This window comes from Amblyraja radiata, chromosome 2, assembly GCF_010909765.2.
Source record: "Amblyraja radiata isolate CabotCenter1 chromosome 2, sAmbRad1.1.pri, whole genome shotgun sequence".
NCBI classification, from domain to species: Eukaryota; Metazoa; Chordata; class Chondrichthyes; order Rajiformes; family Rajidae; genus Amblyraja; species Amblyraja radiata.
The window spans coordinates 3,574,652-3,589,552 of NC_045957.1; the positions used below are offsets into that span (position 1 = coordinate 3,574,652).

The following is a 14,901-nucleotide window of genomic DNA, read 5'->3' on the forward strand; positions in this document are numbered from 1 at the left end:
CCGGTTTCCTCCCACACTCCATAGACGTGTTGGATTGTAGGTTAATTGTCTTCTGACAATTGTAAATTGTTGCTGGTGTGTAGGATAGTGCTGGTGTTAGAGGCAATCACTGGTCTGTGGGGACTCAGTGGGCCTAAAGGCCAGTTTCCACACAATATCACTGAAGTCTACGTTCAGTGGTACAATGATGTTTCTATTGTCAGATGTACGAAATGTGAAATTCTTATCTTACAAACAGACCAGCAGAAGGCCGGCACGGTGGCACAGCGGTAGAGTTGCCGTCTCACAGCACCAGAGAACCGGGTTCGATTCTGACTACGGGTGCTGTCTGGACAGAGTTTGTACGTTCTCCCCGTGACTGCTTGGGTTTTCTGCAGGTGGTCCAGTTTCCTCCCACATGCCAATGATATGCCAATATGCAGGTTTGAAGCATAATTGTCTTCTGTAAGTTATAATTTGTCCCTCGTGTGTAGGATAGTGCAAGTGTACGGGGCGATCGCTGGGCTGTGCGGACTCGGTGGGCCGAAGGACCTGTTTCCACTCTGTATCTCTAAGGTCTATGGTTCAACGTTTAGGTTGCTTTAGTTTAGGGATACAGAGCAGAAACAGGCCCTTCAGCCTACAGTGTCCACACCAACCAGCGATCCATGTACACTAGCACTATCCTACACACAAGGGGCAATTTACAATTTTATTGAAGCCATTAGCCCACAAACTTGCATGTCTTTGGAGTGTGGGAGGGAAGCAGAGCACCTGGAGAAAACCCATGTGGTCACAGGGAAAATGTAAAAACACCGATCCCTGATTAGCAAGTGAACAGGAATAGTCTACAGAGTCCGCATAAAGAGGTGCTATGTTTTGGTGCCAATTTTCAAAGTGCACACTAAAGAGGACTTAGCCTCGCCAAGCATGGACTCTGTGCTGCCGGGATCACATGAGATAATAGACAATAGACAATAGACAATGTTTAGTAAGATGTTTAGATCTATGATACCTACCCCAACCCAGCAGGCTCCACCACCACATGTAACCTCGGTCGTAGGAGAACGTGACCAGCAGCAGCAGGTTGAGATACAGAGCCTCCACCAACAACCAGAAGTAATTTGTCATCGTGGAGAAATAGCAGAACACAACTGCTACCTTGCAGCCCACCTGAAAACGCACACAGCGGTCAAAGTGTTGCCGAATACTTCCGCCCTCGCTCAAATACGATGCACCGTACTTGTGCTTCAAGCACAGGCGAAGCCAACAGTTAGGAACCTATTTTAGTATTGGACAAATCAGGGAAAAAGAGACAGTCCGGGTGAAGGTTGTTCAAGGCTTTGCTGTGATCTTAAGGGCCTGTCCCACTTGGCTTTCATTTGCGCGTAATTTACGTGACATAATTTACGCGTCAAGACGCACGACGCATGCGTCGTGACACGCTCGTGATGCCCGCAGGGTGCGTGATGACATAGGCAGTGGCGCGCGGCCGCACGCGGCATCCCAGAATTTTGTGATGTACAAAATCTTCTGGCACCATCTGCGTGACGTGCAAATGACGGCCAAGTGGGACAGGCCCTTTACTGATTGCAGTTGTATAAGACTTGGTGAGGCAACATTTAGGGTATTGCATTATGTTCTGAGCACCATGTTATAGGAAAGATGTTGTCAAGCAGTAAAAGGTGCAGAGAAGATTTACAAGGATGTTGCCAGCTCCAGGGCCTGAGCTCCAGGGCGAGGCTAAGTCGATGGGACTATTCCTTGGAGCACAGGAGGATGAAGGGTGATCTTATAGAGGTGTATAAAATCATGAGAGGAATAGATCGGGTAGACGCCCAGAGTCTCTTGTCCAGAGCAGGTGAATCGAGAACCAGAGGACACAGGTTTAAGGTGAAGGGGGGGGAGATTTAATAGGAACCTGAGGGGTAACGTTTTCACGCAAATGGTGGTCGGTGTATGGAACAAGCTGTCGGAAAAGGTCGTTGAGGCAGGGATTCTTGCAAAGTTTAAGAAACATTTAGACAGGTACATGGATAGGACAAGGTATATGGACCAAACGCAGGCAGATGGGATTAGCGTAGATGGGTAAGTTGAGCCCAAGTGCCTTCCATTCTGTAAGACTCTATGACTCTAAGATTACTGAAGGACAGGATAGGCTTTATGAGTTGAATGACCTGTTCATTCATTGATCCAATGGATCAATGATACTTTATTCTCACATGTACGTAGATACAGTGAAATGCTTTGTTTTTTCATACAACCCGGTAAAACCATACAACACACCTCACCAAGGCAGTACACAAGTGCCTGCACATTTTGGCGCGGACAAAGTTACCAAGGCTCATTGAATAGTCATATCTACTGCCTGCTGCCATATGTGGCAGCAAGCCCCCACTCTAACAAGTCCCTCTTTGTTCAAGGCAGCTCCAATCCTCTCTCTCCGACCCCCTTTTATCATTGACTCATAGATGCCCCAACTACTCTAGTCCCACCTGCCCATAATTGCCCATATCCCTCCAAACCTCTCCAGTCCATGTCATAGAGTCATACAGTGTGGAAACAGGCCCTTCGGCCCAACTTGCCCACACCGGCCAACAATGTCCCAGCTACCCTAGTCCCACTTGCCAGCGCTTGGTCCATATCCCTCCAAACCTGTCCTATCCATGTACCTGTCCAACTGTTTCTTATACATTGGGATAGTCCCAGCCTCAACTACCTCCTCTGGCAGCTTGTTCCATACACCCACCATCCTCTGTGTGAAAAAGTTGCCCCTCGGATTCCTACTAAATCTTTTCCCCTTCACCTTGAACCTATGTCCTCTGGTCATCGATTCCCCTACTCTGGGTAAAAGACACTGTGCATCTACCCGATCTATTCTTCTCATGATTTTGTATGCCAAATGTCCTCCAGAGATGCCACCTGTCCTGCTAACTTTGTGTCTTTTATTGACTGTGGAAATTGGGACACTGTGTTACAGCTGTACAAGATGTCGGTGAGTATTGTGTTCAGTTTTGTTCACCCTGCTATAGGAAGCATGTCATTAAGCTGGAAAGGGTGCAAGGAATTTTTACGAGGATGTTCCCAGGACTCGAGTGCCTGAGCTAGAGGGAAAGATTAGGCTTGCTCGGACTATATTATTAGCTTGCCTAATTCCAGTATTTGTACTTCCTTGTATCGACTAATCTTTCTGCGTTTCCACTTTAAAGCCAAGCAAATTAGGCAGGATCAGGGTTTAGTTTAGTTTAGTTTAGTTTATTATTATCACGTGTACCAAGCTACAGTGAAAAGCTTTTTGTTGCATGCTCTCCAGTCAGCGGAAAGACTATACACAATTACAATCAAGCTGTCCACAGTGTAAAGATACAGGATGAAGGGAATAACTTTTAATGCAAGATAAAGTCCAGTAAAGTCCGATTAAAGATAGTACGAGGGTCTCCAATGAGCTAGATGGTAGCTCAGGACCGCTCTCCAGTTGGTGAGAGGACGGTTCAGTTGCCTGATAACAGCTGTCCCTGAATCTGGAGATTAGAAACTAAAACAGCTTCTGGATGTTAGGCTTGAAGCTTAATATAGATAAGCAGAAATCAATTAATGATTGGGTTGGTGTGTTTGAATTATTCTGCATGACGCAGCTGGCATTTACAGGTTTATTGTTGCAGAGCATCACTGGAGAGTAGTGAATGTGGCCCAGTATGTTCCAGAGAGTTGTGTATGCAGCCCAGTCCATCACACAAACCAACCTCCCTTCCATTGACTCCATCTACACTTCACGCTGCATAGTCAAGGACCAGTCTCACCCTGGTCATAGAAACATAGAAAATACGTGCAGGAGGAGGCCATTCGGCCCTTCGAGCCAGCACTGTCAGCACACTGACACTCCCTCTTCTCCCCTCTCCCATCAGGCCAGTGGTACAGAAGTCCGAAAACACGACAAAAAAAGCTTTAAAAGCTGTACCTCGGTTTATGTGACAATAAACTACAGTGAACAACCTCCAGATTCAGGGACAGTTTTCTCCCAGCTGTTATCAGGTAACTGAATCTTCATTATACCAACTAGAAAACGGTCCTGAGCTACTATCTACCTCATTGTAGATCCTCAGACTATCTTTAATTGGACTTTACTGGGCTTTATCTTGCACAACACATCATCTTTATCCTGTATCTGTACACTGTGGATGGCTTGATTGTAATCATCTATAGTCTTTCTGCTGACTGGATAGCACGCATCAAGAAAGCTTTTCACTCTACCTCGGTATGAGTTGCCGGAGGAGGAAGTTGAGGCAGGTACCATCGCAACGTTTAAGAAACATTTCGATAGGTAGATGGTTAGGATGGGTTTAGAGGGATATGGGGCTAATGCAGCCAGGTGCGGCTAGTGTAGATGGCACATTTTGGTCAGCATGGGCAAGTTGGGCCGAATGGCCTGTTTCCACGCTGTATGACTCTATGACTCTCTCTGAATCTATGACATCACAATAACAACCTAAAACGTCACCCATTCCTTCTCTCCAGAGATGTTGCCTGTCCCGCTGAGTTACTCCAGCATTCTGTGTCTACACAAACAAAATTAAACACTCTGTCGCGCAATGCAGCCCCCTACCCCCACTATTGACTCCATCTACATGTCACGCTGCATGGGTAAAGCGGCCAACGGGAGCAACGGCGTGTTACCGTGGAGAGGTCACAGTGGTCAGTGTTGGCGTTGCCAAAGAGTACGGCATCCTTGATCATCACAGACAAACTCCGGAGGATGAAAGAGATGAACAGCTGGATGTGGATGTAATTCCGATTGCAGTGTAGGTTCCTGGAAAAGGAGAATGGGAAACCTTCTTAACATTTGGACAGGTACATGGATAGTAAATGTTCAGAGGAATATGGGCAAACAAAGGCAGGTGGGACTAGTGTTGATGGGACTTTGTGGTCAGCATTGGAACGTTGGGCTGAAGGACCAGTTTCCATGTTATACGACTCCATGACTATGACTCTAACTGATTTATATTCATGTCACAAGAGCAGAATTGGGATATTTGGCCCATAGAGTCTGCTCCTCCAGTCAATCATGTCTGATCAGGCAACTGCACCATCCTACCACAAATAGGGAGCAGACCTGAACTATCTACCTCATTGGAGACCCTCGGACAATCTTTGATCGGACTTTACTGGCTTTATCTTGCGCAAAACGTTATTCCCTTGAACATATATCTGTACACTGTGAATGGCTCGATTGTAAACATGTATTGTCTTTCCGGTGACTGGATAGCACACAACAAAAGCTTTTCACTGTACCTCTGTAGACACAGCTGGTGAGGCAACATAACCTTTGACACCGTTAAGGGCCTGTCCCACTCGAGCGTCATTTGCGCGTAATTGCGCATGATGCGCGCATGATGCGCATTACGAGCGCATGGTGCGTGGTGACGTAGGCAGTGGCGCGGTCGCGCACGGCGCCTCAGAATTTTGGGATGTACAAAATCTTTGCGCGCCATCTGCGTGACGCGCAAATGACGCCCAAGTGAGACAGGCCCTTTACTAATCAAGAATCTTACAATCTCTCCTTTGAAAATACCCATTAATTTTACCTACACAGCCGTCTGTGGCAATGAATAGTAAGATTAAAAGAGAACTTACCAGTTCGAAGTTTGATCGTTATTTTATGAGGAGTAACGTTGAGGGATTACGTGAAGAACCCCGCCAGGACGCATGCGTGTCATTCTTCAAAGCAGCGGTGTGAAATCACAGATAACAGTAATGACCTGAACATAGTAAGATTAGAGAAAAAAGGATACCAGTTGAACTTTATGATCGAGGGTGGGAGCGGAGGGCACGTAATCCCTCAACGTTACTCCTCATAAAATAACGATCAAACTTCGAACTGGTAAGTTCTCGTTTAATCTTACTATTTTACTTCGGAGTCACGTGAGTGACTACGTGAAGATTTCAAAGCTCTGTGATTTCATGCCGTGGAAACGAGTCCATACCTCACAACTGCCTTAATTGACTAAGGGAGGAAATAGTGTTAACGTATTCAAACATGAATCCGACATTGAAATTCCATGATGAACTATTAACAACAATTATAGCTCCTGTCTTATGGGGTAATCATGATACAGATCTAATTTTGATTCTGCAATGTCACATCTCATTGCCTCTGTGCTGTTTAGAGTTCTCTATGTATAAGAACAAATGTCTCATAATGCATAGGCAATCATCTATTGGGTATGCACTGAACTCTATATGAGGCCTGACGATCCCGGTTGGTTCTGTTAAACTCACTCGTGGATATAAAAAGTTATTTTACTCGTAGAAAAGGTGTTACTATCCAGCCTTGATTTATGTAAAGACTGAATTCTGTTTGCTGAGACCAATGCCATAAGCATGACCATGTCATGTGCAAGTCTATGCAGGCACAGAGCTGTAGCTGGTGACCAATTCCTCAGTAATGTTGGACTATACTCATATACCATATAAGGGAAACTAGTCCTTGGGGATAATATTAAAAATTCCCCTCATGAGTTTAGTCACCAGGGGGTGAGTCCCGACAGAATGACGCTCTGATCCTTGCCCCAGAATACTGTAAAGGCACTACTGGCGCAGTTTGTGGCACTAAACTGAGCCCCTCGTCATAGTGGAGGCTAGCCAGGAATTTCAGAACAGAGTTATGTTCGTCGTACAGTAGTGATGTTGTTCCTAGAACAATATTTCCCACTTTCTGATGTGGACCCGATATAGTTTCTTCGTGGACTGCTTGTGAGCCGCTGTATATGTTCATTGTTCGGTTCGTTAGTCCCAGGTCCGGAAATGGTTACTTAAGATTCTGCTGACGAACACATTTGTCCTATTATGGAAGGGATTATTTTCCCGCCCGTTACGGGATGAACCAACAATCTGGTTATTTCGGAACGGAGAGCCATGTTTAGTTGTATTTTGCATAATACCCGACTGATGAGGCAGAAAGGAGGGAATGCATATAAATAAAAATCCCCCCCCCCCCCCCCCCCAATGCAGCGAGAAGGCATCCATCGCTGATGCCCCAGTCTGATTCCCAAGAAACACAGATAGGCAACTGGTGATTAAGCCGAGATGCAATAGATCAATCTCTGGTGTTTCATATCATGCTACAACATCAGCAAACACTTTGCGGTCCAACATCCATTCGATGTTTGTCATGAATTTGCGTGACCTGGTGTCTGCCACTAATTTTGAGGTTACCTGATAGGTAACTAGCTGATATTCAAATGTTTTTCTGAATACACCATTGCCAAATTGTGTTAGCCGGATTATCACATGATACCGATTTGATTCCACCCAGGTAGTTAGTATATGTCACCATGGTGGTGTAATCAATCTGTAGTCTAACATGCAGGTGATGCATTTCTGAACAGTATGATTTTAGTCCATAGAACGCACCCAACATTTCCAAGTAGTTTATGACATGTATCTGAAGCAATGATGCTTCTTGTGCATCCCATCTATATCCACAACTAGAGATGGGGTTAGTAACATGCCAACCATGAACACTGGCATCAGTTTGTAGCACCACTGAATGGTTGCTGACAATGATAGGGTTTGAACAATGCCCAATATTTCCCCTATCATTGTAATTCCGTGATTGCTTAGATTGGTAGCCTCAATGGTCTCTACACATGACCAGTATTGATTTTAAGTGCTTATACCTTTGTCCTTGTAATTATTGGTAATACAAAGGTCAAACAGTGTGGCTGGAAAGGCCACAGTATTGCCAATTACCCTTGCTACCAGTCGAATAGGTGGTTTACTGATGTCAATGAGGTGTTGGCCTCAGTTAAGTACGTACCTTCCTTTGATAAGTTACCCACATGTAGACTAAGTCAAAGGTGAACCCCAAGTAGTCCTTAGTGGTGGAAGGTGTTAGCTTAGAATTAATAACGTCTATAATCCTTCCGCATAGGCACCCTATGGTAAGCATCGTTTAATGGATGCAATCCATAAAGTAGCCTATGGAATCAATTGTTTGGCAGTAACAAAGGTTTCCAATTTCGAATGAATTTACTGCACAATGTATTCAGTTTTGTCAGACCTGAATGATTGGTAACCACATCTTTTTGTTTTTCGTAAAGATATTGACACGAATTCCAAAGAGTCGTGTTGGGATTTCCCCATGATTCCCTAGCATCTAGCCTCTCCAGTTTAGCATGCGCTTCCAGTTTTTCTTATCGTGAAGGCACGAACGTTCAGTTCGGTACATGCTGAACCGGGAAATTTTGTGCACAAATTCAATTGTATATCCCTGAACACTAGGTAGAAAATAAGTGTTAGTAGTTATTGCACTTCATGCCTCCCAAGAAAATGTAATCTACACACCAATTTGTGTTATTTACACCTCCTGTTTTTTGAAAGAGACCAGACCCCCCTACCTCCATGGTGACCAGTGGAAAGTTTGTTTTCTTCCTTGCAGTCGCCGTAGAGGTTGTGGCGTCGGTTTTTGGATTTGGGATTTGGGGTTGCATGTCTTCCACGAAGGCCGGTCTGGGCCAGGCCTAAAAGACCTCTGTCCTGTAGCCCGGCCTTTGAGCTTTCACCAGCTTCTGTGTGTCTTCCTGCTGGTGGGCGCGTGGAGGTGCTGTTGTCATGTGTAGGAGATCCTGCCTGTTGCCGCCTTTATGAGCCCCAGGGTATTGGCCTCCTTATTGAGCTCTTTTACCTGTTTTGACAGGTTGCCCCCAAGTAGTAATATTGGTGGTTTAATCCCTCCAGGTCTGCACAGCTCTGCAAACTTAGGGTTTAAAGCTGGGCGGATGGCGTTCTCCTGAGACTATTAATCTCATACTCCGTATTGCAGAATAATGCCACAGCATTTTAGCTAAACATCCTGCCTTCTGACTCTCGTTCCAATGTGTTTTGAAATGTAACTGTTCACCGTGGGAAATTTTTGAGGGATACCCATTTTCCGGTGCCAAATATTTGGCAGTAGTGTCTATTACAGCTTGGACTCCTTTTCCAGGAGGTTTCCTTGTTCTTGCACCCCCTGCACACTGATTTCTTCCTTCAGCAAAACCTCTCTTCAGAGCCAGCCCAGAATTGGCTCCCAGTACGCCCCTCTGTCGAGGGAGATGCACCGTGCAGCCCTGATAAGGTGCTGCCATGGGTGTATTATATACCCATTGTGACTAGACTCCATCTCCCAGCGTCTGTCACAGTGGAGCATGTGCTCCATAAGCCGCTCCATTTGGCCCCAGTAACGCTGGTCCCCGCGGCATTTCTTTGCAGTTCGACTTGTCAGCCAAGTCGGGCACAGCTGATCCCACTAACCGTGATCTGGTGCCGTCAGCCGCTGCTGGCTGTCCGCAACTCCGTAGTTCTTCCCAGCCAGTGCAGCCCTTGTGGACTCTTGTCCATAGTTTCCCCCTGTGAAAACCAGCACGGGAAACAAAGCATGACCGCAGTAATTCCCTTACCTGTCGGTCTTGGTTTTAAAAAACCTGCCACTGCAGGGGAATACTCCCCCCCGCCTGCCGTTTTGCCTTGTCGGAGTCAACGGCTCTGTCTGTGTAGTCTTCCCGCCCGGCCGTGGTGTTGATCTGGTCTGTGCGGGTGCCAAGTCGGGCAAAACTGATCCCACTCACGGTGATGCTGTGCCTTTAGCTGCTGCTGGCTGTCCGCAACTCCGCGGTTTCCCCAGCCAGTGCAGCCCTTGTGGACTCTTGTCCATATTTTCCCCCTGTAAAAACAGCACGGGAAACAAACGCGACCGCAGTAATTCCCTTACCTGTCGGTCTTGGTTTTAAATACTTGCCGCTGCAGGGAAATGCTCCCCCCGCTTGCCGTTTCAACTTGTCAGTGTCAACGGCTCTCATCTGTGTAGCCTTCCCGCCCGGCCGTGGTGTTGATCTGGCCGGCGCGGGTGCTAAGTCCGGCACAGCTGATCCCATTCATGGTGCTGCTGCTGGCTGCCCGCAACTCCGCGGTCCTCCCCAGCCAGCTTTAGACGCAGCCCTTGTGGACTCTATTTTTGTCCAGTTTCCCCCCGTAAAAACAGCGCGGGAAACAAAAAATGACCGCAGAGTAATTCACTTACCTGTCGGTCGCGGTTTCAAATTTACCGCTGCGGGGGAACGCTCCACCCCGCCTGTCGTTCGCAATGCGTCCTGGCGGGTTCTTCACGTAGTCACTCATGTGACTCCGAAGTAAAATTCATAGATTCATCACACTCTGACTAAATAAATGTCTCCTCATGTTCCTTCTAAAGGTACATCCTTTTATTCTGAGGCTGTGCCCTCTGGTCATGGACTCTCCCTGGAAACATCCTATCTACATCCACTCTATCTAGGAATGGATTCTGGGCAGGGGAGATCACAAAGACATTGTCCTGCTTGTACAAAATGTTCTCTCGGCTTCCATTCCTTTTGTTATTAAGTGATTGCAGCTTAACTCATTCTCAAAAGAGGCTTAACTAAATGTAGTCAATGCTGGAAATACTCAGCAGATCAGGTAGCATCTGTGGAGAAAGAAGCAATGATTCAGGTCAAGCCTTTCCTCAGAATAATTTCTCGTTGCTTCTGACAATGGATCTTCGAGCTACAACATTTGGGATATTCTGATGGTACAACTGGTAGAGTTGCTGCCTCACATCACCCGAGGCCCAGGTTCCTATTAAATCTTTCCCCTCTCATTATAAACCTATGCCCCCAGGTTCTTGATCCCCCTACCCTTGGTTAAAAGATTGTGCATTTACCCGATCTATTTAACTTGGCATCATGTTCAGCACAGACATTGTGGGCCAAAGTGCTCATTCCTGTGCTATATTGCGGTGACACAGTGGCGCAGTGGTAAAGTTGCTGCCTTACAGCGCCAGAGACCGGTTCGATCCTGACCATGGGTGCCGCCTGTATGGAGTTTGTACGTTCTCCTTGGGACCGTGTGGAGTTTCTCCAGGTGCTCCGGTTTCCAATCACCTCTCAAAGATGTACAGGTCTGTTGGTTAATTGGTTTTGGTGAGTTGTAAAATTTCCCCTAGTGTGTAGGATAGTTTTAGTGTAAGGGGTAATCGCTGGTGGGCAGAACAACCTGTTTCCGCGCTGTATTTCTAAAGTCTACTGGTTTAGTTTTAGTTTGAGAGTTACATCCTGGAAACAGGCCTTATGGCCCACCGAGTCCGCACACACCAGCAATCACTCCGTACACCACCACTATCCTACACACTGGGGACAATTTACAGAGGGCTAATTAACCTACAAACCTCCACATCTTTGGATTGTGGGAGGAAAATGGGGCGCCTGGAGAAAATCCACATGGTCACATGGAGAACGTACAAACTCTGTGGAGACGCCCAAGGTCAGGATTGAACTGAGGACTCTGGTGCAGTAAGGCAGCCACTCTACTGTTGCGCCACAGTGCCACCCTGTTCTATGTTGTCCGTACCTACCGGAAGATCAGCAAAATGACCACGGCAATGGAGAGCACAATGAGCGAGAGACTGTAGCCCACAGTGTAGATTGTTTGTATTGTAATGAAGTACCAGACCTGCAAGGAGAGAAGTATGTTCAGTCTTGTATCTCAGTTGCAATATCAACAGTACACATAAGTCACTGACACATCCAACTTCAGACTATTGGGTATCATTCACTCTAATCGCTGCATCATCAGTAGTTCCACCTTCACTTGTCAGATTCCGCAGCTCTGGAATTCTGTAGTATTTTTTTTAATTAGAGAGTAGACACAAGACACAAGTAACTAAAGATGCTGGTATACATTAAAAAAAACAATAGTGTCGGAGTAACTCAGAGGGTCTGGCAGCATCTCTGGATAAGGATGTAATATTGATTTCTCTAACTTCACGTAACCCTTGCATTTCCTCCTTCTCATAGTCATAGTGTTACAGTGTGGAAACAGGCCCTTCGGCCCAACTTGCCCACACCAGCCAACAAGTCCCAGCTACACTAGTTCCGCCTACCTGCACTTGGTCCATAATCCTCCAAACCCGTCGTATCCATCTACCTGTCTAATTGTTTCTTAAACGTTGGGATAGTCCTAGCTAGGGTTGCCAACTTTCTCACTCCCAAATAAAGGACAAAAAGTAAAAATAAGGACCAAATTCCCGACGGCAATTCGTTGACCAACTCGGCCGTGGCTGGGTGAATGATGAGTTGGCCCGGGTGCTGGACTGCACACAAAGCCCAGCCAGCGGGCCAACTGAGGAGGTTTGGCCCATGCGACATCGCGCGAAAAGTCTGGCACCCCATCTAACTCTGCCATGAGAAGGTGGGATGGTGGTGTCGGCGGTAAGCGAAGGTCCGAAGGTCGGACAGCTGGCCGGGCTGCAGATCGACTGGGCCACGGATGAGGAACTGCTGCTGCTGCACTCCATGGGCTGCACCACGTCAGGACAGGTGAGGCGGGGTTGGACGCGGCGCTCCAACCCGACAGCCCCCTCGACCTGAGTAGTAGTAGTCAAATACGGGACAAGAGCGGTCCCGTATGGGACAAACCAATTTAGCCCAACATATGGGATGTCCCGGCTAATATGGGACAGTTGGCAACTCTAGTCCCAGCCTCAACTACCTCCTGGCAGCTTGTTGCATACACCACCACTCTTTGTATGAAAAGGTTACCCCTCAGATTCCTATTAAATCTTTTCCCCTTCACCTTGAACCCATGTCCTCTGGTCCTCGATTCCCCTACTCTGGACAAGAGATTATCTGCATCTACCTGATCTATTCCTCTCATGATTTTATACACCTCGATAAGATCAGCCCTCATCCTCCTGCGCTCCAAGGAATAGAGACCCAGCCTACTCAACCTCTCCCTATAGCTCACGCCCTCTAGTCCTGGCGACATCCTCGTAAATCTCATCCTCATCTCCATTGATCTCCCACCCAAGTCGTACCAGCTTCAATGTCATCTTGTTCAGTAGCATTGTCTCTCCCTGTTCTCACGTAGCACACAGATAACAATGGCCTGTTTCCTTTGTAATTTGTTGCATATCTTTCGTATTTTTGTTCTATATCTCACTACATCACTGTCTAAATCTCGTGTTTCCTTTTCCCCACACTCTCAGTCTGAAGAAGGGTCTCAACCCGAAACGGCACCTGTTCCCTTTCTCCAGAAATGTTGCCTGACCCACTGAGTTACTCCAGCTATTTGCCTCTATTATCGGTTTAAACCACCATCCTCAGTTCCTTCCTACACATATAATGCTGAGGATTTATAAGGTGCTTATCAGACCGCATTTGGAGTTTTGTGAGCAGTTTAGGCCCCATATCTGAGGAGGGATATGTAGAAAGTAACTGCAGGTGCTGGTTTATACTGAAGATAGGCACAAGTGCTGGAGTAACTCAACGGGTCAGGCAGCATCTCTGGAGAAAAAGGATGGGTGATTTCAGGTCGGAACCCTACTTCAGACTTCTTCAGAGGAGGGGGGATGTGCTGGCGTTAGAGTTGGTCCAGAGGAGGTTTACAAAAATGATCCTGATGATGACTGGTTTGATGACACTGGTGTTTAGAAGAACGAAGGCGGATCTCATTGATAATTACCAAATAGCAAAAGGCCTGGATAGTGTGGATGTGGGGAGGACGTTTCCACTAGTGGAGGAGTCTAGGACCAGAGGCCATGGCCTCAGAAAAAAATGACATATCTTTAGATGTAAAATGTAGGTCCCATACCAGGGGGCCGAGGATCTAATGGGAGGGGGGAACTGAAGGGAATCCACATTAGTCGAAAAATGGTGTTAGGTAACTGTTGGGACTAAAAGCAGATAAATCCCCAGGGCCTGATGGTCTGCATGCCAGAGTATTCAAGGAGGTGGCCCTAGAAATTGTGGATGCATTGGTGATCATTTTCCAATGTTCTATAGACTCTGGATCAGTTCCTGTGGACTGGAAGCTAGCCAATGTAACTCCACTTTTTAAGAAAGGAGGGAGAGAGAAAACAGGGAATTATAGACCAGTTTTCCTTACATCGGTAGTGGGGAAGATGCTTGAGTCAATTATTAAAGATGTAATAGCAGCACATTTGGAAAGCAGTGACAGGATCGGTCAAAGTCAGCATGGATTTATGAAGAGAAAATCATACTTGACTAATCTTCTGGAATCGTTTGAGGATGAAACAAGTAGAATGGATAAGAGAGCCAGTGGATGTGGTGTGTCTGGACTTTCAAAAAGCCTTTGACAAGGTCCCACACAAGAGATTAGTGTGCAAAATTAGAGCACATGGTATTGGGGGTAGGGTATTGACATGGATAGAGAACTGGTTGGCAGACAGGAAGCAAAGAGTAGGAATTAACAGGGCCTTTTCAGAATGGCAGGCAGTGACTAGTGGGGTGCCGCAAGGCTCAGTGCTTGGACCCCAGTTATTAAGATTAGATAGCCTTTATTGTAAATATATATTAACGATTTAAACAAGGGAATTAAATGTAACATCTCCAAGTTTGCGAATGGCAAAAAGCTGGGTGACAGTGTGAGCTGCGAAGAGGATGCTATGAGGATGAAGGATGACTTGGACAGGTGGGGTGAGTGGGCTGATGCATGGCAGATGCTGTATAATGTGAATAAATGTGAGGTTATCCATTTTGGTGGCACGAACAGGAAGGCAGATTATTACCTGAATTATGTCAGATTAGGAAAAGGGAGGGTGCAACAAGACCTGGGTGTCCTTATACATCAGTCACTGAAAGTAAGCATGCAGGCACAGCAGGCAGTGAAGAGAGCTAATGGCATGTTGGCCTTCATTGCGAGACGATTTGAGTTGAGGAGCAAGGAGGTCCTACTGCAGTTGTACAGGGCCCTGGTGAGACCACACCTGGAGTATTGTGCACAGTTTTAGTCTCCTAATTTGAGGAAGGACATGATTGCTATTGAGGGAGTGCAGTGTAGGTTCACCAGATTAATTCCCAGGATGGTGGGACTGACATATGATGAAAGAATGGGTCAACTGGGCTTGCACTC

General features: G+C 46.6%; 1 protein-coding gene across 1 annotated transcript in view; it reads right to left on the reverse strand.

Annotated features, from left to right (window-relative positions):
- Window positions 1–14,901, reverse strand: part of LOC116984552 (growth hormone-releasing hormone receptor-like) — a 39,245-nt gene that overhangs the window by 14,117 nt on the left and 10,227 nt on the right. Inside the window, exons 4-6 of the mRNA XM_033038736.1 lie at window positions 11,384–11,513; window positions 4,654–4,786; window positions 999–1,152 (exon numbers count right to left, since the gene is read on the reverse strand). Coding sequence (XP_032894627.1) covers window positions 999–1,152; window positions 4,654–4,786; window positions 11,384–11,513 — 417 coding nt within the window. The remainder of the gene's footprint in view (window positions 1–998; window positions 1,153–4,653; window positions 4,787–11,383; window positions 11,514–14,901) is intronic.